The sequence below is a fragment of the Dendrobates tinctorius genome, unplaced genomic scaffold (genome assembly GCF_039654945.1).
Source record: "Dendrobates tinctorius isolate UK_male_01 unplaced genomic scaffold, ASM3965494v1 ptg000208l, whole genome shotgun sequence".
Taxonomy (NCBI): domain Eukaryota; kingdom Metazoa; phylum Chordata; class Amphibia; order Anura; family Dendrobatidae; genus Dendrobates; species Dendrobates tinctorius.
The window spans coordinates 4,508,498-4,534,199 of NW_027361875.1; the positions used below are offsets into that span (position 1 = coordinate 4,508,498).

The following is a 25,702-nucleotide window of genomic DNA, read 5'->3' on the forward strand; positions in this document are numbered from 1 at the left end:
GCACTTTAAGGTAATAATGCACCCTGATTACTCTTTCAAATTTTGCCCAATTACTGTCCATTTACAGTAAGATTTGACCTACCTACCCCCTTAAAAGTTTGTCTATCGTTAAAGTTTTTTTTTTTTTTTTCTTAGGCATTGGTTGGTATAATATAAGGGCATTCTTGCCTGTTGCCCCCTCAACTATCCAGCACTGGCTACTAGGGTTTGTAGTGCTGGCTCTGGAAGTGATGACTATGCAGTCTGGATCTTGTAGAGCCCCTAAAACCTGTAACTGAATCAACATATCATGGAAATATTTTGCCTGAATCCATGGGAGTAACAGCAAGGGGGTATGCCTCCAGTTGTTGTTTTTATAACAAACTCTGGCTAAAGGGAAAAAAAAAACCCTGAATAAAATTAACTAAACCTCAGAATAAAAGTAAAATAACACCGGTTCAGCCTGGAGTGGGATGATGCGCTCTACTGTAAATTCCCTTGGGGCCCCAAGCAATAGTGTATTGTCTAAATGTCATACAATCCAGTGCCACATTTTAGAGTGCTTAAAGAGGACTTGTTGCTTGCTCAAAAGATTGAGTTAAACAACTTTGCAAAAAATCCCTGAGCGCTCTTGATTTTGCCACTTATTTCTGTTTTGTGCTACGTCACTCCATTGCAGAGATATATATATTTGTTTATTCTGGAGAGCAGTATGTGAAATTTCTGCTTTTCAGTCCAACTGCGTGTTTCATACAGTCAGAATTGCTGGTGACAGTGGGCAAGGCGCTGGATCGCCGCTTTTATCCTAATCAACAGCCAACCACAACGTCCCTAATGAACTGAGGACTATACAGCTCTACCCGCACATCTCACATTGTGGGGACTGTCCCTTTACAAACCATGGTTACCTTTATCTCCAGCGTTATACAACGACGTAAAGAATAAGACTTAAAACGTCTACAATTGAGTATAGTCAGTCTGTAGCTTTTTTTTCCTGCACTGTGCCCGTTTTTTTTTCTGTTTTCACTGACTATAATATGATTTTCTTGTATCACCTAAACAATAGAGTGTGCAGTGAATTCTGACTGTATGGACTAAGGGTTATCGGGCCCATTACACCAGCACCTCGCTACATGACGAGTGCAAGCCAAAACCTCTTCAACTGCGTGCTCTTCAAAGTGTTCTCTGGGGGCGTATTCATTCACTCACTCTCTCCCAGACACTGCCAATTGAAGATGATCAAGCAGTGTCAGGCATACTGTGATTGGCAGCACCTGGGAGGGGTGAAGGCACACGCCCCCACGGAGCAGAGATTTCCTATGCCTCCTAGAAGAAACAAAGTTGAATTTCTCTGCAACAGAGTGACGCAGCTCAAAACAGAAAATAGATACAGAATCAGGGGAGCGCAAGATATTTAAAGCAATGTTTTTTTTCTTTAAGTGACAGGTTTTCTTGAAATACTAATAACATACAGAATGTAACAAATGTTGCTGGTCGCAAGCCTTGGTTGATAGACATTAGTTGCAGTACCTTTTTTAAGCCGGTTTCACACGTTCATTTATTTCCAGTACTGGAAAAACTGGTACCGGAGATGTCAGTGTGTTTGTAATACTTGTGGCATCCGTGTGCCGCTTCAGTACCACATGGATGGCCTCCGGGGAAGAAGCGCTACAGTAAGCACTGTTCCCCGGTGGCGGATGCTTAAGATGGCTCTAATCATTTTCCCCTGCTTTGCCGACGATCAGCGCGACCAGGGGAGAATGATGAGTTACATTAAAGTCAGAATGATGACCACAGGTGGGGGCTTTTGGGACTACTCCCATCATCCGACACGTGCTGCCGCTAATAACAGTGACAGCAGGAGCGGATGATCGGGGTATCCCTCACCCACCGTTTGCGATCTAAATAAATGAATGAAAAACCCGGCGTGGATTCCCCCCTATTTTCTTTAACCAAGAGGGCACAACTTACAGCTGGGGACTGCAACCCTCAGCTGTCAGCTTCAGCAAGGTTGGTTATCAAGAATAGAGGGGTCCCTATGCTGTTTTTTTTGATTATTTAATTAAATCATTTTAAAAACTGCTTGGGGGGGGGCCCCCTCATTTTTGACAACCAGCCTTGCTAAAGCTCACAGCTGGGGGCTGGTATTCTCAGGCTGGTAAGAGGCCAATGATATAGGCCCCCCCAGCCTAAAAAACAGCTGCCCAGAAATGGCACATCTGGTGCTTTGCCCGACTCTTCCCAATTGCCCTGTAGTGGTGGCAAGTGGGGTTCATATTTGTGGTGTGAGGTAGCGCTGTCATTCAGTTAGGGGATTCTCGCTTAGCCGCCACAAAACCAGATCCAGCATGGACTGTTATGGTTTGATTAGGCATCATAAACCATGACCAGCAACATAAAGATCATATAAATGGCATAGCGTCCATGACAGAGCTTCACTCTGTTAGCAATGTCCAAAACACAGGCTTTTCAGCCTCAGTTATATCTCACCCCGTCAGGGTTCTCTCATGGCTGCTTCTCCACACTGCAGACATTCATTCCCTCCAGGGAACTCTCAGGCACTTGCAGCCATTAAACAGTGTCCACATGCTGTCAGGAAGGTAGCCACACGAGACCTTCCAAACGGACCAATCAGGTCCCTGCATTCACCCCATGTGACCTACCCTGTCTACATTATATGGTCCATAGCCACGCCCACCGGGTCACATAACTATGACCTCATCACAGGTCCTTCACACACACATATACTTTAGAATAGCGTTATTAAACCTACCCCCTGGGTGGGTTTGTAGGTAACTAGTCCCTGACACATTGAACCAGCACCTCAGCAGTATCACTGCTGATTAACACACACCTAAATCTCCATCTCAAGGCCACCCACCTTGAGATACATAATGGTCATTCAGTATCTTGCCATTCATCCACTCTCCTGGGACATCCATACAGTGCCCCCTAGTGGACACAGTGGTCACTACACCACAGTGGGGTTGATGTCATGTATGAATTGTCAGGTGACATCAAGCCCCGAGGTTAATAATGGAGAGGCGTCAATAAGATGCCCCATTACTAACCACAGAGCCACATTGTAGAAAACACAGACACCCAGAAAAAATGACAAAATTGAAAAATGACAGACTCCTTTAATTTTCTCAATTAAACCATACTTACGACCTTGCCTAATTCCACCGAAGCTCTCGATCTCCTGTAATAAAAATGAAATAAGAAAATAACAATATACCATACCTGTCTGTCGTTCTGTTCCTCGCCGTAATCCATGTCTGGGGGGATAAATAGTTTTCAACCTGGACGGTGCCAAGATGCGACTGTCCCTGCTGAGAACTACTGGTGAATGAGCTGCTGCGAGAGCAGCATCATTGACCAGCGGTGACATCATCAAGGTTCCCAGCCGGCCTGAACTGCGGTGACCTCAGGACCGTGGGAAAAAGTCAGTGATGAGTTCACTGCAGGTCAAGGTCCGTGTCTTCACAGCAGATTACCAGAAAATATAGGTGCAGATAATATAAAATCAGTACAGATGGAATGGTGGGGGAAAATTGACTAAAAGTAAGACTTGCCTGCCATTGAAACACTGCAGAAGCCTAAGAATAACCACTGCACACATTAAAGGCAGAGTCATAGCTAGGCTCTCCTCTCTCCTTTATCCATTGTAAAGCTGCAGGTTTTTTGCCCCAGTCCTATATTGAAATGCCATTGACAAGACAATGTGGCTTGTTGGCGCCTCGTTGGTACTCAGCATCAGAGGCACATGGGTCGCCCTCCCAGGGCCGTGGGGTACTCGGTACCGGGCCGGCGTCAGCGGGATGTGTCACATCAGTAGTGACCTGGTTCGTGGCCCTGGGCGCCCAATGTAAACAGGGAGATTGAATGGTGGAATGTAGTTAATGGAATAGTTCGTGACGCCACCTGTGGTGTTCGGCAAGTGAGATGTTGAGCCAACGCTGCAGGCAGATCCTCTGGGGCTGGTGGTGTGTTGCAGCCAAGATGTTGAAGCTCCCCACAGGTGGAGCTGTAGCCCCAGGCCAGTGTAGATGTTGGGGTAGAGGAGAGGCACAAGCGGTGTAGAAGCTGGTACCCAGATGTAGCGATGCTGGGTGCGTTGGCGCAAGAATAATTGGAGGACACCCGGGCATGTAGTTCCAAAGCTTTACTCAGTCTGTAGTACACACAGGTGCCTGCCTCCATGCTGTGTCCTCCAGGTCAGGGACTCAATCTACCTCCAGGCCAGATGGAATGCTCCCTTCCAATACTCAGCCAACATGTGCCTTTCTGAACGTCTCCTCTTATAGCGCCTTTGGTGTGAAGTACTCCTAGTACTGAGTTACACTAGAGTGCCTCCTGACAGATGTTCCCAAGACCTCTACTTGTACGGCAGACAGCTGTAGCCTGCTTCGGGGACTCCTTACTCCTGAGTCCCGGCTCACTATCAATGTTGTTGTTGTGCCCCCAAGTCTTAGATGGGAGTAGTGCATTTACAGCCCACTACTCCACCGGTGTCTGCTGTAGAACCATTCGTGTCCATACAACCTCGGGGACCGGGCCCCGGCCTTGCGCTTAGAACTTCTAGGCAGGGTTCTCTCCTAACCCACGTCCTCTGTTCCCTTTTACTCGTACGTTCTGTACTAGTCTTTCCTTCTTATGGAAGATCAGGTTTCGGTTCAATGTCTTTCTCCTTCTTTTCTTTCCCATGCCAGCAGACCCAGGTCACTGAGATCTGCTGCAGCACCTCCTTCCTCCATCCCTCTCTCAGGGATCTTCTTTCCTCACTCCAATCGGAGTGACTGACCTACTAACTGACTGACTTACTGACTGAAATCCTAAACCTTCTAACACCACCCGCCTCCCAGCACGTTTCGTGTTCCAAGCAGGGAGCCACCAAAGTTGCTCTGCTACACTCCAAGCAGGGAGCCGCAATGTGGCTTTTCTGAACTACTGTGTTGTGTGGGATGCAGGTGTTGGAGCGTGGTCAGGAGCCTCCAACTTACCTGGATGGTGGGGCACCACACCTCAGGAGGAGGTGCAGTACCTCTGTGGCAACTGAATCCTCAGGGGCGCCACACACATACTGTAGGTCCTTCCAAGCTGCACATAGACCAACACTGGAGCAGAATTAAAATTCCCCTTTTATTCACATAGCAAAATCTGGTAGACCTTGTTTGGTCGGTGTGTGGTACAAGTGGTGTAGGAACACACCAGGCTGATATCCAGGTCAGAAATGGAAGAAAAGGTCCACAAGGACTGGTCTGCAGCACCAATGGGCACGTATTAAAAATTTACTTTTTCTGTGCAGCAGAGGCGTAGCTAGGGTTTCGGTTCGGGGGGGGACGAAACTTCTGAGTGGGCCCCTAACTAGGTAACTTGGATTACAACTCGGTGGCGCACCCTAATAGTGGATGTAGGAGATGACTGCGCTGTTACTGAAAATAATCCCTATATAAAGACCAACATGGATATTACCGCAATATGGTCAGTGGTAAATACCAGTCCTACAAAACATATGTGATTACTGCACAGATATAGTTGGTGTCTTACCGCTGACGTTCTTTCTGATGGAATCGGTCACTTTTCACGTCTTTTCCATCTGGCCCAGACCGACATGACAACTCCTCCAGCCAGGACTTGGCTACAGAGAATACAACAACGACACGTTTCACTTCTCATATTCCAACCCCATCACCATGTATCCCCAACCTGCAAAAACCCATCATCCTGCTGATACCCCAATGCTGAGCCGCTGCTGCCGTATGTGTCCCTATTACAGCACCTGATATCCCAATGCTGAGCCGCTGCTGCCGTATGTGTCCCTATTACAGCACCTGATATCCCAATGCTGAGCTGCTGCTACCGTATGTGTCCCTATTACTGCACCTGATACCCCAATGCTGAGCTGCTGCTACCGTATGTGTCCCTATTACAGCACCTGATATCCCAATGCTGAGCTGCTGCTACCGTATGTGTCCCTATTACTGCACCTGATACCCTCTATACACACGGCTCTGCTCCGCATCCCCTATACACACACGGCTCTGCTCCGTACACGCTGTACACACCTGGCTCCGCTCTGTACACCCTGTACACACGTGGCTCCGCACCATACACCTCGTACACATACGGCTCAAATCCGTACACCTTACACACACGGCCCTGCTCTGTACACCCCATACATACTTGGCTCCGCTCTGCACAAACAGCTCTGCTCACCCCATACACACACGGCTCCGCTCTGTACACCCCGTACACACTTGGCTCCGCTCCGTACACAAACAGCTCTGCTCACCCCATACACACAAGGCTCCGCTCCTCTGTACACCTCATACATGCATATCTCTGCTCCGTACACCTTCTACACACACGGCTCCGCTCTGTACACCGCATACTCACACAGCTCTGCTACATCCACCCTGTAAACCAATCCTGAGCCCACACAGAAACTCACATAACCTCATCCAGCACCATGACAACCAGCACAGCAGAGCCCTGTGCTGAAGCCCCTGATCATGTGATTCTATTTATATCACAATCTGTGTATATATTGGGAATCAGTCTGTCGATTGCTGCTAATGTTTGTCAATTTCCTGAAAGAACAGGAAGTATGAGTCTTGACTAGTACTAGTGGCCAGTGTAAAAAATTCAAGGTCTTCAATGTTGTATAACCTTGCTTTTAGTTCACACTGGCCACTAGGGCTATTCCAGACTCATACTTCCTGTTCTTTCAGGAACTTGACACAAACATTAGCAGCAAATCAGCAGACTCGTACCCTATGTCTTGCGTTGAGGCATTCAATAAATGTGGGTACAGGTTACTGTACAGGAGGGGGAGCAGGATCAGCGGTGACATTGCCTATTGTGAATGGTGGATGCTGTGAATAGAAAAGTGTTACAATGAAAAGTAAGAGAGTCTGCGATGACACTGAGACTACTGAAAAATCTTCTGTAAAGAACAGGAAGTTATGAGCATAAAACTACCCCGGAGAGCAGTGTACAAATTCCAAGACTTCCATTTTTTTTTCTTTTAATATAGATTGTGAAACACAAAAATCCCATACATTTAAAAAAAAAAAAAATGCATATTACTCTAAAACCCGATTATTGTTTTTTTTTTTTTGATAATACATTTCCTCTAAGGAGAATGTGGAACATTAATTCCGTTATATACTGTACATTACAATATCCCAGAAGGATTTAATTGAAATTCTCACTTTTCGTGTGATTTTGTTCAAAGGAATGCCTTTTGATTTCCCAAAGCACATTGTAATATGTGAAGAAAAAAAAAGTGCAAAGTAAAAAAAAAAGTGCAAAGTATGTAATATGATTATACAATGCACTGATGTCAGTACAAAACTAGAGAAAAGAGAGGTGACGCACTAAGCAAGTTATCTCGTGCTAGAACACGGTGTGAAGTGTTCATCACTTGGGGAGAAATGTTCCAATTAATACGAACAGAACACTTCTTAGCTAATGTAAGGGGGTTGTAAACTAACAGTTATGTATGTAACTCTTACTGTGTATATATAATGTTTGATGCTGAAGATTAAGGAAAGCATAGTATCCCGAATTGGACACTAGATGGGGCACATTAGTATAGTCGTTATTTAGGAGGAGCCAACTGTGGATAATATAGAGCAGACCTGGCCAAAGTGCGGCCCGCGGGCCTCACTCGGCCCTCTGCCTTTCTCTGTCCGGTCCGCGGACCAAGACGGCCGTGCCTGCCTGCTTACTGTCTCCTCTGTCTCCATCTGCACTGATTGCGTTGGTGGAGGAGGGGCCTCCGGCCACTTCCTCCGCCAATCCGCATGTAAAACAGCTGACGCGATGACCTAATTTCACCATGTCAGCTGTGTTCTGCAGAGAGTCAGCGCACCGAAGGCAGGGAGAGAAGCAGAGTGCCGGGGAGCGGGGTGAGTATGTACTGTTTGTTTTTGGTTTTTTTCATGTCTATGGCTTGTTTGGGTGGGCATTGGGAGGTTATGCAGCTGCACATGGTGCTGGCTATGGGGGCAACATGCTGCTGCACATGCTGCTGGCTATGGGGGTGACATGCTGCTGCACATGGGGAGGCTGTGTGGGGTTCCTGCAGCTTATATAGGGAGGCTGTGTGGGGCTCCTGCAGCGTATATAGGGAGGCTGTTTAGAGCTCATGCCACATGTGGGAGAGGCTGATGTGGGTCTCATGCAGCATATGGGAGAGGCTGATGTGGGTCTCATGCAGCATATGGGAGAGGCTGGTGTGGGGCTCATGCAGCATATGGGAGAGGCTGGTGTGGGGCTCATGCAGCATATGGGAGAGGCTGGTGTGGGGCTCATGCAGCATATGGGAGAGGCTGGTGTGGGGCTCATGCAGCGTATATAGGGAGGCTGTGTGGGGCTCCTGCAGCGTATATAGGGAGGCTGTGTGGGGCTCTTGCAGCGTATATAGGGAGGCTGTTTAGAGCTCATGCCACATGTGGGAGAGGCTGATGTGGGTCTCATGCAGCATATGGGAGAGGCTGGTGTGGGGCTCATGCAGCATATGGGAGAGGCTGGTGTGGGGCTCATGCAGCATATGGGAGAGGCTGGTGTGGGGCTCATGCAGCATATGGGAGAGGCTGGTGTGGGGCTCATGCTTCATGTGGGAGAGGCTGGTTTGGGGCTCATGCTGCATGTGGGAGAGGCTGGTTTGGGGCTCATGCTGCATGTGGGAGAGGCTGGTTTGGGGCTCATGCTGCATGTGGGAGAGGCTGGTTTGGGGCTCAAGCCGCATATGGGGGAGACTGGTGTGGGGCTCATGCCGCATATACAGAAGGGGCTGTACTCAGGTTCAAACGATATATAGGGGGATGTTGGGATATCAGCATACTTAATTCTGCTCCATATTAAGTGATACAATTAATATTAATATAGTTATCATTAATATAATAATTATAATTTACTGATATTAATATTGAGTAGAATTAATTTTGACCTATTGGTTCGGCCCTCCACAACAGTCAGTCTCTCATGTGGCCCCTCTGGAAAATTAATTGCCCACCCCTGATAGTGTTTTCCTAATCCTGGTTAGTAGGGCCATAGAGCCTGTATAGGGTGGACAGCTTCGTAACATTCAAAGCAAGGAACCCAGCCGTCCATCGCCAGTGGGCCCGAAGTGCAGCCGAGGCAGCAGCAGTGACAGAGTGGTGGGAAGAGAAGCTACAGCAGAGGTCACAACAGGATGCGCAGACATTGTGGAGAGAAAACACTTCAAGGAGATAAAGGATGATTCTATTGTCTGCAACATTGGCCACTTTGATGTTGAACTTGATGTGAAGAAAGTGAATATAAAACAACAGGTGAACAAATACCTCTGGATACAATGGACGACACATTATTTTTCTTGCTGAGGGCCGACTGGTGAATTTGGGATGTGCTATGGGTCACCCGAGCTTTGTAATGAGTAACTCTTTTACTAATCAAGTGATGGCTCAGATTGAACTTTGGACCAACACTGACAATGAGATGTCCTTTGTATGTGACGGGAGACCAGGGTGCGTTAAAGCATTTACTTTCAGCCATAACTACGGCCCTGGCTCTCCCTCACACTAGTAATAAAGTTTTAGCTATGAAAACCTTTTAAAATTAAAAGGGAATCAGTGAGTGGATGGCTCAATAAGAAGCCCTAGCAAACACAAGTCATTGGATGAAACCACCTGTCGGCCACTAATTATTTAATTGTGGATGGGTACAAAATTGTTGTGCACTGAAGTGTATGCAAAACCTTAATGTTGGGAAATCTGATTCTCTAAGTAAGCTTGTGTGGAGGCCGAGGCTCCCTGTGCCAACATAGACCTCTACAATTGTTGGCAGCGGATTATTCAGGATACTTTACAAGCATGTGACAACAGAGCTTCTTTATTCAGGAACAATATATGATAAGCTTAATAGATCAAAAATAAGTAATTTCTGTGTATCTGTGCATCATCTACAGCAGGCTGCTTCTCTCATACAGACACAGGAAACACAATCACATGCTCTCCCTGTGCGAGCCTCTGAGTTTTTTTTTTTTTTTTGTTTGTTTTTTTTTTTAACTTTATAAACCGCACACAAATCTAGCAACTGAACACTCATAGACAGGAATGGAGTTGTTGCACCAAACATATTCCAACACCCCCACTCAACAAGTACTTATCCTGTTAGTCCCATTATGGTTCTGAAGTCCACAAACTTGGCTCTTGATAATGGCTTTGTCATACCATCAGCTGTCATCTTGCCAGACTCGCAAAAAACAAATTCGAGTACAACACGTTCTACTAAGTCACGTAAGTGGTGATATTTTACATCAATGTGCTTAGTACTTGCACTAATCTTCTCACTGCTGGCAAGTTTAATGCATCCTTGGCTGTCCTCATAGATAACTGTTGGTTGAGCTAATGGCTTTCCAAAATCTTCTAAAAGTTGTTTCAACCAAATTACTTCTTGACTTGCGTAAGCAGCAGATATATATTCTGCTTCTGTAGAAGATAATGCGACTGACACTTGTTTTCTGATGGACTAAGAATTTTCCCCTAACTTGAACAAGTAACCACTTGTTGATTTCCGATCACTTTAATGTCCAGTCCAATCTGCATCCACATAACCTCTGAGAGTGAGATCTCCTGATGCAAATATCTTAAGATTTAGTCCTTGAGTTTCTTTAAGATATTGAAGAATTCTCTTAATTGCATTTCAGTCTCTTTGGCGTGGCTTGCTTACACGTTGGCAGAGAATTCCGACAGTGGCTGTGATATCCGGATGAGTTGTGGTTGCTATGTACAGAAGCGCCCCCACTGCTTGTCTGTAACTCTCATTGCTGGGTAGCAGATCTTCTTCTCCTTCCAACTTTACTTAGGATGGATCCATTGGTGTTGACTCACCTTTGGCTTCTGACATTCCAAACTGGTTTAGGATTGTGAAAATTTTAGAACTTTGGTTGAGAAGAAAACTTCCATCTTCCTCTCTCTCTCTCTCTCTCTCTCTCTCTCTCTCTCTCTCTCTCTCTCTCTCTCTCTCTCTCTCTCTCTCTCTCTCTCTCTGGATTTGGATTCCCAAATATGTCACATTTCAAAGGTCCTTAGTCTCAAAGTGCTGGTTGAGAATTTCACCTAGCTTTGCAATTTCTTTTTCATTGTGGTAGCTCAGTAAGGTCCCATGTCTGGAGTTGGTGAAGGGACTCCATATCCTCATTAGCAGCATTTACCCACTTCTGCTTGTCGTGGACAGGCAGTTTTTGCATCTCTTGCCATGACACTGGCTCGGGTTCAGGAAGTGTTCTGACCATAGAAGGAAGGTGTTTAGCTGGGATACCTTTTTGTTTGGCCTTTCTGATCTCCTGATTGGGGGTTGACTTGGTTCTTCTGTGTCTTCCTTTGTGGCATCAGAGCTTATCCACACTTCAGTGTTTTCCGGTTCAGTGTCTGGGTTTGGTGATTGAGATTCTTGTTCTTGCTTCTTAAGTTGAATATCTGGTGTAACTTCATGGAATTTGAGCGATACAGAGTTTTCATCAATCACTACATCTCTGCTACTGTGTTGGTCATTGGGTGTAGGATTCTGTATGCCTTTTTGAGTTTCCCTATAGCCCACTAGGACTCCTTGCTTTGCATGTGATTTTTCACTTGGAACATTTTTTTTCTTTGGGAACATACAGAACCGTTTTGCTTCCAAATATCCTGGGGTGCTTCAGGTTAGGTTTCTCACAGTTTCATAGCTCATATGGAGTTTTATTTGTGGCTTTACCTGGCACTCTGTTTTGCAGATAGCAAGCTGTAATGATGGCTTCTCCCCAAAATTTTGTAGGTAAATTTGCATCAAACATGCTTCCACTTTCAAAGAGAGTATGGTTCTTTCTCTCTGCAATGCCATTTTGTTCTGGGTTGTATGGAATTTTAGTCTGGAACACGATTGCATCCTTTTTCAAAATGGTTTGCACCTTACCACTTGTCTATTTGGTTCCATTATCTGCACACAGGGCTTTTGGCATTCTTCCAAATTTGTTAAACACTACAGAAAGATATTCAAGTTTCTGTGGAACTTCATCCTCACTGTGAAGCAGGTAGATGACTGTATACCTGGAGTAGTCATCAATAAATGTGAGAAAATATCTATTCTTGCTAGGCGTTTGAACACTCATCGGACCACACGCATCTGTATGTATCAGATCCAGTGGCTGTGCAGATCTAGTAGTGCTTACTTTAGTAAAAGATTTTCTGGACATTTTCCCCTTAAGACAGCTAGTGCACTTCATTATTTGACTACACTGGTTGTTTTCAATACCATTTGCAAGTTGAGCTAGCTTTCTTACTGCTTCTGGGTCTCTGTGCCCAAGATGTCTGTGCCATACATGGATACAGTTCTTATGTAGCTCTTGTCTGGCACTATACACTCTTTCTTTGCATTTTAGCTGATAAAGTTCATCTTGGATTTTTCCTTCTGCAAGAGTGTGACCCTTTTTTTGAGATGAAGCAGCTATTATCTTTAAAAGTAACTACATTCCCCTTTTGTGTGAGCGTCTTTAGTGACAGAAGATTGCTTTCAAGGCTGGGAACATAGAGAACATCCTTTATTGGGATCTTTCTGCTTTGTGCTGAGGAAACTGAACAGTAGAGGTAGCTGTCTCTGTTATGAACGGGTAGCCGTGGAGGAAATAAAAAAAACAAGGTGGTCCTAGACACCTCGCCACAACCGGAGAACTAAATAAGCCTAAAGCAGGAAAACTAACTGCCCCAGAGCAGACCCCAAAGGAGAGACAGCCCCCCACATGTATTGACGGTGAAAAAAGATGAAAACACAAACAAAGGCAGGAAAATAGGCTGCGCAAACAATGGGGCCAAGCTAACTAGAAAGGACAGGAAAGGAAAGACACTGTCTGCAGTCTGCCAAAAATCCCTACAAATTGTCCAACACAACTGATAGAAAAATTAACCCTGAAGTCACTAGACTTCTCCCACTATATCAGCACTCTGAAATATTCTGAGACAGAGAAAAAAGAGGCCAATCTAATAAGGGACAAAAAAAGGCAATTTGGCAAATAAGAGTGGAAATTCAGCACAGCCCAGCCGGGCTGGCTGACCACACAAAATACTGAAAAGACCAACAAGAGCAAGTGTGAACATTAGCAAAAAACAAACTTATCTTGGGAAGACTGGAACAGAGCTGAGTCCTAGACCTGAGAAACAGACTGAATCACCAGCACTAGGATAGGGCGTCGGCTGTCTTATATCCAGTCTGACACTCCAGAGATCCAATCATTATCTTCCTCACCAGGTGGCAGATCACTACCACTTAAACCAACCTCACTACCTCCCGTCACCACCAGAGGGAGAACGGAAGGGGAACTCTCAACTGGTGGAGCAGAAAATGAGCTCATAACACGTTTCATACTCCTTCTGAAGTCATATAATGACCAATAGCTAAGATGACCTTTTCTGACTTGCTTTCATTAAGGTCAGTGAAGAAATCCTTGTTTGTCATATGAGTGCTTGCACCAGAATCTATACACCATATATGGTTTGCAGATGGGCCTGTACTGGCATTAAATGCATCTTCAACACATGCAGAATCTTCCTTTAAAGTTGTTTAACCCTTTTTTGACCTGCCTTTTAAGCTGACTCATTCTTGCTTTCCAAATTCTGCAGTCTGCTGTAAGGTGGCCAGGCTTTTTACAGACAAAACATTCACCAGTTTCTCTTAGATTGCTCTTATATTTAGGTAAATCCTGTGTCTTTAATGCTGTTTCTGCTCTGGATTCATGACTGCTGCTTACATGCTGTGTTTTCTCTTGAATTCATCCACATGTTTGCCTTTAACATATTCTAGTGTCAGCTCATCTGGCCGTACATCTAGTGCAGTCACAAGTGTCATAAGTCTCTGGAAGACCACTTAAGGCTACTTTCACACTTCAGGTTTTCGGCGTCAGGCGCGATCCGGCGTTGTGCCGGAACGCCGGATCCGGCAAATGTTTCTGAAAACCGGATGTGACGGATCCGGTTTTCTGCCGGATCCGTCTTTTTCTGGACAGACAAAACCGGATCCGTCTCATCCGGTTCATCCGTTTTTCTATCCGTTTTTTCGACGGATTACGCCGGATCCGGTTTTTAAAATTGACCCTTGTGGCCTTCCGAACGGGATTGGCTACTGGAAAACTATATATAGCGTGTTCCTACAGCCCTTCTTTGACAGGTTGTAGAGGAGAAAGTGCAGGTTGGAGAGAAGAGCAAGTTACTGGCGAAGATGGATGTTGTGATTGGAAATATTTTGAAGAATTTGGCGGATTTTACAGCGGAGGCGAATCGTTTGAGGGTGATTGTTCTGGAGAAGGAGAGAGCGAGACAGCAGCGCATCAGGCATCGTAGACGACGTTTGTGGATCCACCCCATCACAGCCAAGAGAATGACGCGTGGGGTCTATTCTACACTATGCATGGACCTTTGACGAAACCCGGATAAATTTTTTGGATATGTTAGGATGAAAATGGAGAATTTTGATTACTTGGTGGAGCGCATTGCACACCTCATAAGAAAAGCGGACACCTATTGCCGCTTCTCTGTTTCACCCGCAGAGCGTCTGATGGTGACTTTAAGGTAAGCCACATTTATTGGATGTGATCGCATCAGAGCACACTTTCACTGCAATCTTGTTGGTGGTAATTTGTATCTCCAAGTGTTATAGGTCAGTTTTGGTATGTAATGCTGTGATTTAAAACTAATTTATTGTTTTTTAATTCCCCACAGATTTCTTGCAACTGGAGAATCCCTTTCGTCACTGCATTTCCAGTACAGACTCGGGATTTCCACCATATCTGGAATTGTGAAGTACACATGCCGTGCACTGTGGGACTCCTTAGCTGAAGAGTTTTTACCAGAGCCCACAACAGAGAGGTGGATTGAAATTGCTGACAAGTTTCAACAGATGTCAGTTTCCAAACTGCTTGGGCGCTGTGGACGGGAAACATATCCGCATTGTAAAGCCAGCTGGATCGGGATCGGAATATTTCAATTACAAGAAATATTTTTCAATTGTCCTCATGGCCATCGCTGACGCGGAATACAAATTTATTGCGGTTGATATTGGGGCCTATGGCCGCTCCAATGACTCTCAAGTTTTCAAACTGTCTGCCATGGGGCGTAAACTGTATGGAAACACCTTCCAGTTCCCACCACCTAGACCGTTGCCGCAAACATCTGGTCCACCTATGCCATTTGTCTGTGTAGGGGATGAAGCCTTCCAGCTGTCAGAACACCTTTTGAAACCGTACTCTAGCAGAGGATTGACAAGACCAAAACGCATTTTTAATTACCGCCTCACAAGAGCAAGAAGAATGGTTGAATGTACCTTTGGTATTCTGACAGCCAAATGGCGGGTCCTATTGACTGCGATCAACCTCAAGACAGAAACTGTGGACGAGGTGATCAAAGCGTGCGTGGTACTCCATAATTTTGTTATCTGCAAGGAACCCATTTCCATTGAGGACACCTCTGAAGAAACCACCTTGCAAGATTACCATGACATTACCACTAGAAGTTCTGTGACGGTTTCAGTAATGAGGGACAATTTTGCACTATACTTTATGTCACCTCAAGGCAGAGTACACTGGCAGGATGACAGAGTGTGAAAGATTTGTGCCCTAACCAAACTTGTGTACCTTCTGGACCAACAGTATATACCTTTGCCAACCAAAGTTGGCTATCTTGTCATGGTCTCTATTTTTAGCTTTAGGCCACAGGTGTGTACCTGGTTGTGTTTTATGCAAAGTATTTCACCTTTTAACAAAAGTTGTGTACATTGTTAGGAAATCACCAACAATAAACACAACTTTTTAGGTGAAATACTTTGCTTCAAACACAACCAGGAACACAACTGTGGCAAAAAGCTAAAATTTACCCACAGTTATATACCTAGTTTTGAATACCATTTCACCTTTTAAATACCCTGTATTTAACCTTTTTCGCCGCAGAAAGAAATGACAGACAACCAGTGTAAAATAATTTAACTTTTATTGAAAAATGTTTTTTTTAGTAAACTTTTTTAAAATTTTAATAAACTTGTTTAATAAAACTTTGAAACTATAAAACTGAAACCATAAAACTGGTCATTTTTATTTAAATACACACATTATAATTCTGTGTAGTGTGTGGTGGAAATACTGCTGTAGGGGCTGCGGGACACTTCGACACTGGGAGTGTGGAGAGAGGACTGGGATCGTGGTGGGGAAGGAACAGTTAGAGGTGAAGGTGTGGAAAAAACTACAGAATGGGTGGACATGTGGGAAGCAGAAGAGGTGGTGGGTGGTGGAGTGGAGGGTTGGGCAGGGACTGTAGGAGCAGATGATGTTGATGGCAAGTTGTATGGGGAAGGAGTTTGGTACGGGGCAGGTTGCTGGAAGTGGGGAGATGTCTGGTACGGGGCAGGTTGCTGGAAGTGGGGAGATGTCTGGTATGGGGCAGGTTGCTGGAAGTGGGGAGATGTCTGGTACGGGGCAGGTTGCTGGAAGTGGGGAGATGTCTGGTACGGGGCAGGTTGCTGGAAGTGGGGAGATGTCTGGTACTGGGGAGGTTGCTGGTACTGGTGAGGTTGCTGGTGCTGGGGAGGTTGCTGGTGCTGGGGAGGTTGCTGGTGCTGGGGAGGTTGCTGGTGCTGGGGAGGTTGCTGGTGCTGGGGAGGTGGATGGTATGTAATAGGAGGGGGAGGATGGAAAGTGGCTGGAGGTGGATGGTATGTAATAGGAGGGGGAGGATGGAAAGTGGCTGGAGGTGGATGGTATGTAATAGGAGGGGGAGGATGGAAAGTGGCTGGAGGGGGTGTAGATGTAATAGGAGGGGGAGGATGGAAAGTGGCTGGAGGGGGTGTAGATGTAATAGGAGGGGGAGGATGGAAAGTGGCTGGAGGGGGTGTAGATGTAATAGGAGGGGGAGGATGGAAAGTGGCTGGAGGGGGTGCAGGTGCAGGAACTACTGTGGTGGGAGGAGGAGGAGGTTGGGAGGTAACTTGCTGGAGAGCAGCGTGGCATGAATGCATTACATGCATCTGCTGGGCAGGAGAGAGCGTTTCCATGCGCTCCACAACAGACCTGAAAAAGGTGTGGTTTGGCGAAGATCTTGCTTCTGAATGCATGGTTTGCAGAAGTGTCTTCACCTCCAGAATGCTGGAGTTGATCTGCTGATAGCCTGCGGATATTTGCTCTGACAAGACTTTGAGACAGTTCTGGAAAGATGCATTCAGATGCAAGAACTCTGGCGCATAAGTCTTTTCCTGACCCCTCTGCCGCTGCCGCCCAGTACCCGCAGGTGTACTAGAGGTGGCAGGGGCAGAAGGGTGGGGTAAAGGGAAAGCGATCTCCTCACCAGCAGCTTCATGTAATGTAGGCGGCCACGATGCTCCTGTGCTGGTGGATGGGACAGATGGGTCGAATGTGTGGGAAGGTGCAGATGTACCGGGGCGGTCGAAGTGTCCCTCGGTGCCGGTCTCTTCAGGGATCGCCTCAGAAGGGTCCAATCGTGCCGGCTCCCGAGTGCTGCTCACCGTGCTGTGGAATAAAGAGAAAAAAAAACAATTAAAATACTGACATGGTATGGCCCTGGCTGAAAAAATTTTTTACATATAACATTTTTTTTCACATGTGGTGTGTAATATTTACCTTCTGGTGACCATTGTTTCCCGGAGGAACGACAGGGCTTCTGCGTACTTGTACTTGCTCCTGCGTCCTCCAGATCCACTCGGGGCCCGCATCTCTTTATTGAACTCCTTCTTGAAACGATCCCTCACAGACCGCCACCGATTCACAATTCTGTTCCCTGAAACAAGAAAGGAGTGGTTAGTATACAACATCAGTGTTTCCCAAACTCCAGTCCTCATGGTCCCCAGGGGTCATGTTTTCATGATTTCTATAGTAAATAGAAATCCTGAACACATGATCCGTGGGGACCACGAGGACTGGAGTTCGGGAAACACTGGTTTACATCAAGCAACCGGTACTGTATATACTTACGCTCTTTAATCTGGGCCCGAGCTTCGAGGTCCTCCCAGCGGCCCACAAGGAGAGAACAGATTTCCTCCCAGAGTCGTCGGGTAACAATCAGGTCAGCGTGGCGGCGGTCAGCCATATTCCAGAGCGGCTCCCTTTCTCTGACGAGATCGATGAGGCGGTCGACATCAATCCCTCCATCCTCACCGTCAGAGTCGGGAGCACGCTGAGAAGACTGTTAAAGAAAAAGACAAAAATAACATAATTAGCCTCCACAAAAGAAATGAAATAAAAAGTGCAAAAAAAACAAAGCAAAAATATTTATACTTACACGCTGGTGACCGCCGCGTTGCTGTCGCCGACGACCCTGGGAGGCACTGCGAGGACCTCTTGGCCAAGCACCAGATTGGGAAGACTAGAGAAGAAAACAAAAAAGTTATGTCTTTGGATGTAGGCATTTGTTTGCTGTGTGTGGTCTGCAGAACATTGTTTTCTATGTGTTGTGTGTAGTGTGATGTTGTGTTTCTGCGTTTGATGCAAAAAACTTACGAATTGTGAGCCCACTCCAAGTGTCTGTCCACCCCTTCCTTCTTCTTCTGGGAGCTCCTCTTCATCTTGTGATTCCTGTTTTGAAATAAAAGGCAATGAATAGACATATATTACAGAGAAGATGGATTTTGGAAATAAAAACTTACCGTCAAACGCTGACGATGCGAGGGAGGGCTCCCAGAAGATGTGCTGTCCTCTTGCTGGCCAGACTCCATGGCTGTGGGTGGTGTTACAGCTGCTGCCAGTGAAGCCAGTGCTGCTGCTGCTGCATCTCTTGGGCGGCTGTTGAATAAAGAGAAACAAAGGGCCAATGAATATCTTGATATTCAATAGCCCTAGTTTGGAGGAATGGGGGATTTGATAATTACCGTCTCTCATCTGCTGCTGGCCTCCCCTCCTCAGCATGTTCTATTTGCTGCTCCATTTGGGGTGGTGGTGGTGCGGATGGTGCTGCAGTGGTCTCCTGCCTTCTCCTGCGCCTGGTTGCTGTCTTGGGTGGCATGTTGGGTGTGGCTGTGGGTCCCACTGTCTTGCTTTTATATATGTCTTGTGGGCAGAGCTACTGAGCATGCTCAGACCAAAAAACCGGATCCGGCCGACGGATCCGGCTTTAGCCGGATCCGGTGCATTGCGGCGCTCATAGGCTTTCATTGTGTGAAAAAGCCGGACGCGCCGGATCCGGCGTGTCCGGCTTTTTCGACGGAGACAAAAAACGTTACAGTCACCGTTTTTTCCAGACGCCGGATCGCGACACATTGCCGGATCCGGCGAAAACCGGATGAAACGCATGGCCATCCGGCGCGATCCGGCGCAAATGCAAGGCAATGGGGGGGAAAACGGATCCGGCATTGCATTTCGCCGGATCCGGTTTCTGTCAAAAGCGCCGGATCGCGCCTGACGGCGAAAACCTGATGTGTGAAAGAGGCCTAATAGAAGTGCAGCAACAAGAAAATATTTAATTTCTTCTCCAATACCCGAGACACTCCATAATCTCTAGGGTGTTTCTTATATAGTCCTGCATATTCTGTCCATCACTTAGGTTAGGCTGATACAGCTTTCTCATGAGATAAAGCTTATTGCTGAGATTTGATCTTTCATTAACATTCTGTAACTCATCCCACATTTCCTTTGCAGTTGCACACTTGCATATATATATATATATATATATATATATATATATATATATATATATATATATATATATGCATCTAATTATCATCTACGCTATGGGAGATCGTGCTTTGTGATTTCTGATTCTTCTCTAGCCAATCATCTGGTAATGGATGAGGCACTTGTTCCTGAGTATAATTCCACGTACATTCTCTTATGAGCAGCATCTTCACCTTGAATTTCCAGGACTGGTAGCTCTGGTTAGTGAGGCTTGGCACTGAGAACTTGACAGGATTGCTGCTAGTTGACATCTTTTCTGTTGCTCTGGGCTTCTATTGCTGTTACTCTGGGGTTCTGTGTCACTTTGGGCCCATAACCTGTTGGCAGCGAATTATTCAGGATACTCTCTAAGGGTATGTGCACACTTTGCGGTTTCTGCTGCGGTTCTGGCTCTGCAGAAACGCAGCAGATTCTGCTGCGTTGTACAGTACCTTTATTTCCTATGGAAATAAAAAAAAAGCTTTGCACATGCTGCGTTTTTTTCCGTGCGGTTTTGCTGCGGTTTTCAAAACGCAGCATGTCAATTGTTTGGTGCAGAAACGCTGCAGATTTACACGTCATCCATTATGAGGTGTAAAACCGCAGGGAAAAACCGCAGATAAGGATTTACCTGCGGTTTTCTCTACAAAATCCGCAGAGCCAAAAAACTACGTGTGCACATACCCTAAGCGTGTGACAACAGAGCTTCTTTATTCAGGAACAAACAGGAATAATATGATTGGGAATAAATCACTTGTGTGTCTGTATCTATCTGTGCAGCATCTACAGCATGCTGCTTCTCTCATACAGACAGAGGAAAAACCGGAAACAGTCACATGCTCTGTGTGAGCGTCTGGGAGTTTTTTTTTTTTTTTTTCTTTTTATACTTTATAAACCACATACAAATCTAGCAACTGAACACTCATAGACAGGAAAGGAGTAGTTGCACCAAACCTATTCCAACAACAATATACTACATATACACAGCACTGTCACCTGTCGTCGCTTCACAGCTATACCCGAGTGATGTCTGCAGTGAGGAGAGAATGATGTGTGCACTTGCTCCTGTATAGTGTAAATTTGGGACTGCAGACTTCCCTTAAAAAAAAAAAAAAGAAACCTAGACCTCTATACCATATTATAGTAATATATATTCTATAGTATGTCATAGAGGTCTTACACTTTAGAGAAGCGTGTACACACATCACTCTATCCTCACTGCTGACATTGCTCTGGTATATCTATGTAGCAATGACAGCAGAGAGGATATGGTGATGTATATACTCTTTCGCCAGCACAGGGACAGTGCTCACATAATAAGGGTTAATCTTCAAACAGCAAAGGCTCTGGGAAAGCCAGCACTGTCAATCAACAGTGAAGGAGTGGACATTAAATAAGGAGGTGGAACAGTGCACCAAGGCTTTCAGCCATTTACATATTGCAATGTCATTCATGGGGGTAGATATAGACAGTTTTGTAATGTGATTATTATTTGCAGCTGTTCTTGAGATATTAGGCTGTGTGGCCACGTAGCGATTTTTAAGCGTTTTTGCCGCGATTTTCGGTGCGAAAATGTTTAAAAATCGTGCACAGAACGCCCCTCATGCATTCCTATGGCATTCTGCACATTCCGCACATGCTGTGCTAATGCTGCGCTTTTTTCCGCGGCGGAATCGCATCGCGGAAAAAAGCAGGATCGCGATTTTGCTGCGATTTTCGTGTGCGATATTCAAGCACTTTCCAAGCGATGCTTCAAATCGCTTGGAAAGTGCTTGAATATCGCACACGAAAATCGCAGCAAAATCGCTATCATAATCGCGGTAAAATCGCGCTGAAAAAAAACGTGCAATTTCTGGGAAGGAGTCCGGTTTTTGGTGTGCGTTTTAACACGCACCGTGGGCACATAGCCTTAATATTTTTCTCTTGTTTACCAACTGTTGCCTTGGAGACTAACCACCAGTGATGGACAGCAGGACATTCACAATGCTAACAAGCTCTTTTCTGTTGATCTTGTAAGTGCTGTTTTTTTTTAACTGGCCAGGATCCCTTGAGCGTACTGTTGCTCCTAATCCCAGTCAACTTTAGTACAGTGCTTGCAAGCTAGACAGCAGCAGAGGTCAGTCTCCTAGGCAACTAGGTAGTAACAAAAGGGTCAATATTTCAAGAACAACTGCAAATTTTAAGAAGCAGTAAATTGCAAAAGTGTATCTTTTCATAAGCACTATCTAATCTATGAAGATGGGGCCAGCCCCCTTTAATATCATCATACACTTTTTTGGATGGATTGGAATGTTGCGTGCAAACCAAATGTTCTCTTTAATTGTCAGCGACTGACCTCACAAATGTTCTTTTGGCCAAACTGACACATTTTTTTCAGAAACACTATAGAATTTTGGAGAAAGTCTTCACAAAAGAATGGAGGCTGTTGTAGCCACAGAAAGTCCAACGCCATATAAATTCCTGTAGTTTTGGAAAGGAATAAACCCATATAGATGGTTGGCTCTACATTGACTTTGGGGCTACATGTACAGATCGTTTTCGTACCATATGTTTACGAACTATAAACTTCTACATATGACTAATATACCAAGGCAATTAGTGATAGGGATTTTGTATTGTAACGGGAAGCTTTCATTTGGGAAGTTGGGTTTTAATTGACTAAGATTAATATTTAAATGCATAACACTGTTGTCGTAAAAGCTGATCTTTCCTTGTTATCAGAATTAACAACCGAAAATTATATATATAAAAAAAAAAAATTTAAAAATACAAAGAAAAATAATCCTTACAGAAATTTTTATCTGTTAGTGCATTAATTGTGTGGGGTCTTGTAACACCTACAAATTAATTTAGGAGCATAAAAATGAGATATAGAAGGCAAAAATAATAGCTAGTCTTTTTTTAATTTTTTTTTTTTCTGCTTTTCTATAACATTCAGCATTTCTTTTTTTATTTTTGCAATTCTTCAGCGTATTTCTGTTTTAGAGCTGCAAATCCCTATAGTCTCAGCTACATCCTGCTGGATGTACTTCAAGGACAGCCGGGAGCCTTCTGACATTGATTTACTTGTGCATTCTTAATAATGTTGAAAGGTCTTGATGCTCCATTGTCAGGATTCCTCTAAGTCTGTGGCATTATTGAAAGCAAAAAGCTCACCTTGTTAGAAAAACGTCATTGGGTAAAACACATATGTATATTGTATAGCAATGTTTCGTTTTTTTTTTTTTCCTTTTTAGGGTGATTTCACATTTGCAATTAGGTACCTGTTCAGTGGCTCATGTTGTAGCTTGCATCCGAACTCCGCACAAAACTGGATTCGGACGTACGTGCCGATGGGGCCATAGACAACGTACGCTCTACCGTGCATAATTTTCGGGCGTGTACTGGATTTGGCCACTCGGACGCAGTCTACTTTATTAATCCCGTTTTGCATGGAGTTTGGACATAAGCCCCGACGGGCCCACTAACCGGGTGCCTGAATGTAATGTGAAAGCACCCTTAGGTGCAGGTCTATTCTGTAGGGCCTGGTTGGCTGTATGTTGTTATGGTCCCATGAGTGACGGTCAGAAGGATCCCATGACTAGATAACGCTCAAAGTGCAGTTGTGGCGTGCCCAGAAGTTTATCTATTCTGCACATACTACTTTTTGGAGACTTGGATGAAAATTTTTAAAATGTTGTGTAGGAGGGTTAATTTTGCCCCTAATCTTGAATGATACAATGACCTCCTTGGCTGACTGTTTATTTTGGATAAATAATTTATCAAATTAAAAGTACAAAAATGCAGTTAATTTACAAAATAGCTTGTTACTTGACTTGCGCATGTAACGCCTTCATATTTGATAATATGACCACGTTTTGTTCGTTCATTTTTTTTTTTTTTTTTAATTTCAGGAGTGGATTTTAAAATGAAAACCATAGATGTTGATGGCATCAAAGTACGGATACAGATCTGGTAAGTTACAACTGCAGAGGAGCATGTATTGTGGTTTCCATCAGGTTGAGTTTAGCCAGGTGTTGCCCTTAAGGGTACATTTACACTTAATAATAATAATAATCTTTATATAGCGCCAACATATTTCGCAGCGCTTTACAGGTTAACAGTTTCAAAACACAAGTCATGAGTAACAACGTTAACAATACACTAAAGCAAAATAAGATGACCCTGCTCATGAGAGCTTACAATCTACAATGAGGTGGGGGAGATACAAAGTACAGGTGTGTATTTACAATGATGGTCCAGCCATCATGAAGGAGTGAGGGATGGATGTAGATAGCCCATTCACTAAACATGCACACTTACACATAGAATGACTGATTAGTGAACGTGATAGGCTGCTCTGAACAAATGTGTTTTGAGGGAGCGCCTGAAACTATGCAAATTGTGGATAGTTCTACTTTCTTGGGGTAGAGCATTCCAGAGGATTAGCGCAGCATGGGAGAAGTCTTTGAGTCGGGAGTGGGAGGTACGGATTAGTGCAGAAGTTAGTAGAATGTCGTTTGCAGAGTGCAGCGGTCGGTTAGGCCGATAGACAGAAATGAGGGAGGAGATGTAGGGGGGTGCTGCACAGTGGAGAGCTTTGTGGGTGAGAACAAGTACTTTGAATTGGATCCTATAATGAATGGGCAGCCAATGTAAGGACTGGCGAAGAGCGGACGTGTCCGAGTACCGATTAGCCAGATAGATGACCTTGGCTGCTGCATTAAGTATGGACTGGAGAGGGGATAGTAGAGTAATGGGGAGGTCAATTAATTAAGCGTTGCAGTAGTCCAGACAGGAGTGGATCAATGCTACAGTGAGGGTTTTTGTTGTTTCCATGGTGAGAAAAGGGCGGATTCTAGAGATGTTCTTTAGGTGTAAGCGGCAAGAATGGGCAAGAGATTGTATATGGAATGTGAAGGAGAGATTGGTGTCAAACATAACACCCAGACAGCGCATCTGCTGCCGTGGTGTTATTGTGGTGCCACCCACAGAGAGAGAAATGTCAGATTTAGGGAGGTTAGTAGACGGCGGGAGCAGAAGTTGTTCAGTTTTGGAGAGGTTGAGTTTCAGATAGGGAGCGGACTTGATGTTGGAGACTGTGGACAGACAGTCACTGGCGTTCTGTAGTACAGCGGGGGTAAGGTCGGGGGATGACGTATATAGTTGTGTCATAGATAGGAAGAGAACCAGGAGAGAGTGGTGTCCTTAATGCCTAGTGACTGGAGCCTAGAGAGTAGGAGATGGTGGTCAACAGTGTTGAAAGCTGCAGATAGGTCAAGAAGAATGAGCAGAGAGTGGTCACCGTTACGTTTTGGTGTCAGAAGGTCATTGGTCACTTTGAGTGCAGTTTCAGTCGAATGTAGGGGGCGGAAGCCGGACTGTGAACGGTCTAGAAGGGAGTGAGTGGAGAAGTAACGGGTAAGGCGGGAGTAAACTAGGCGCTCCAAAAGTTCACTTCAGTTTTACAGGTTGTATATTAGCAATTAATCTATGTAAAGTTATAGGGGATATCCAGTTTTAAGAACAAAGTCTGCAGTCACTCTATATGACTATAGACTTCTGCATCATGAGAAGGTGTGGAGCACACACTGTCATGATTCCCCGGCTTTGGGGATGTGCGTGAGTGTTCAAATGACAGTATGCATGCGATCAGCATACGTGGTATCACTTAATGAATAGATATGTTCGGCTTCTCTCAATTCACTTCTATTGAGAGAAGTGTAATGGGACAAGTCAGTACGTAAGTGCATAATTGCGGATCATAGATGTGAGCTGACTCCGGCACCGTTTTATTGAAGACTAGACGTAGAATCTCACACAGCGCACTCGCCGACTCACCCAATGATGGTGGTGTGAAGAAATGTAAAAACTAAAGCAGGTCACTGAATAATTACAAAAATTAGAGGAATCCCTCGCTCTAAAAGATTAATTTTTATCAAGGAATAGTGTATAAAAGTCATAACGTTTCGGTCTAATCGACCTTTCTCAGATATACACTAGAGACATATAATTTCATAAATGCGGATGGAAATTGGAATCCGGCTGCATAAATTTTAAATGGCAGCCCCTGTGCTC

At 45.0% G+C, this 25,702-nt stretch overlaps 1 protein-coding gene across 2 annotated transcripts in view; it reads left to right on the plus strand.

The window, feature by feature from the left end:
* The window catches only part of RAB15 (RAB15, member RAS oncogene family), a 122,567-nt gene that overhangs the window by 19,556 nt on the left and 77,309 nt on the right, over positions 1-25,702 (plus strand). For both annotated transcript variants that reach the window (XM_073554171.1, XM_073554172.1), the window contains exon 2: positions 23,539-23,599. In XM_073554171.1, the coding sequence (XP_073410272.1) occupies positions 23,539-23,599 (61 nt within the window). The remainder of the gene's footprint in view (positions 1-23,538; positions 23,600-25,702) is intronic.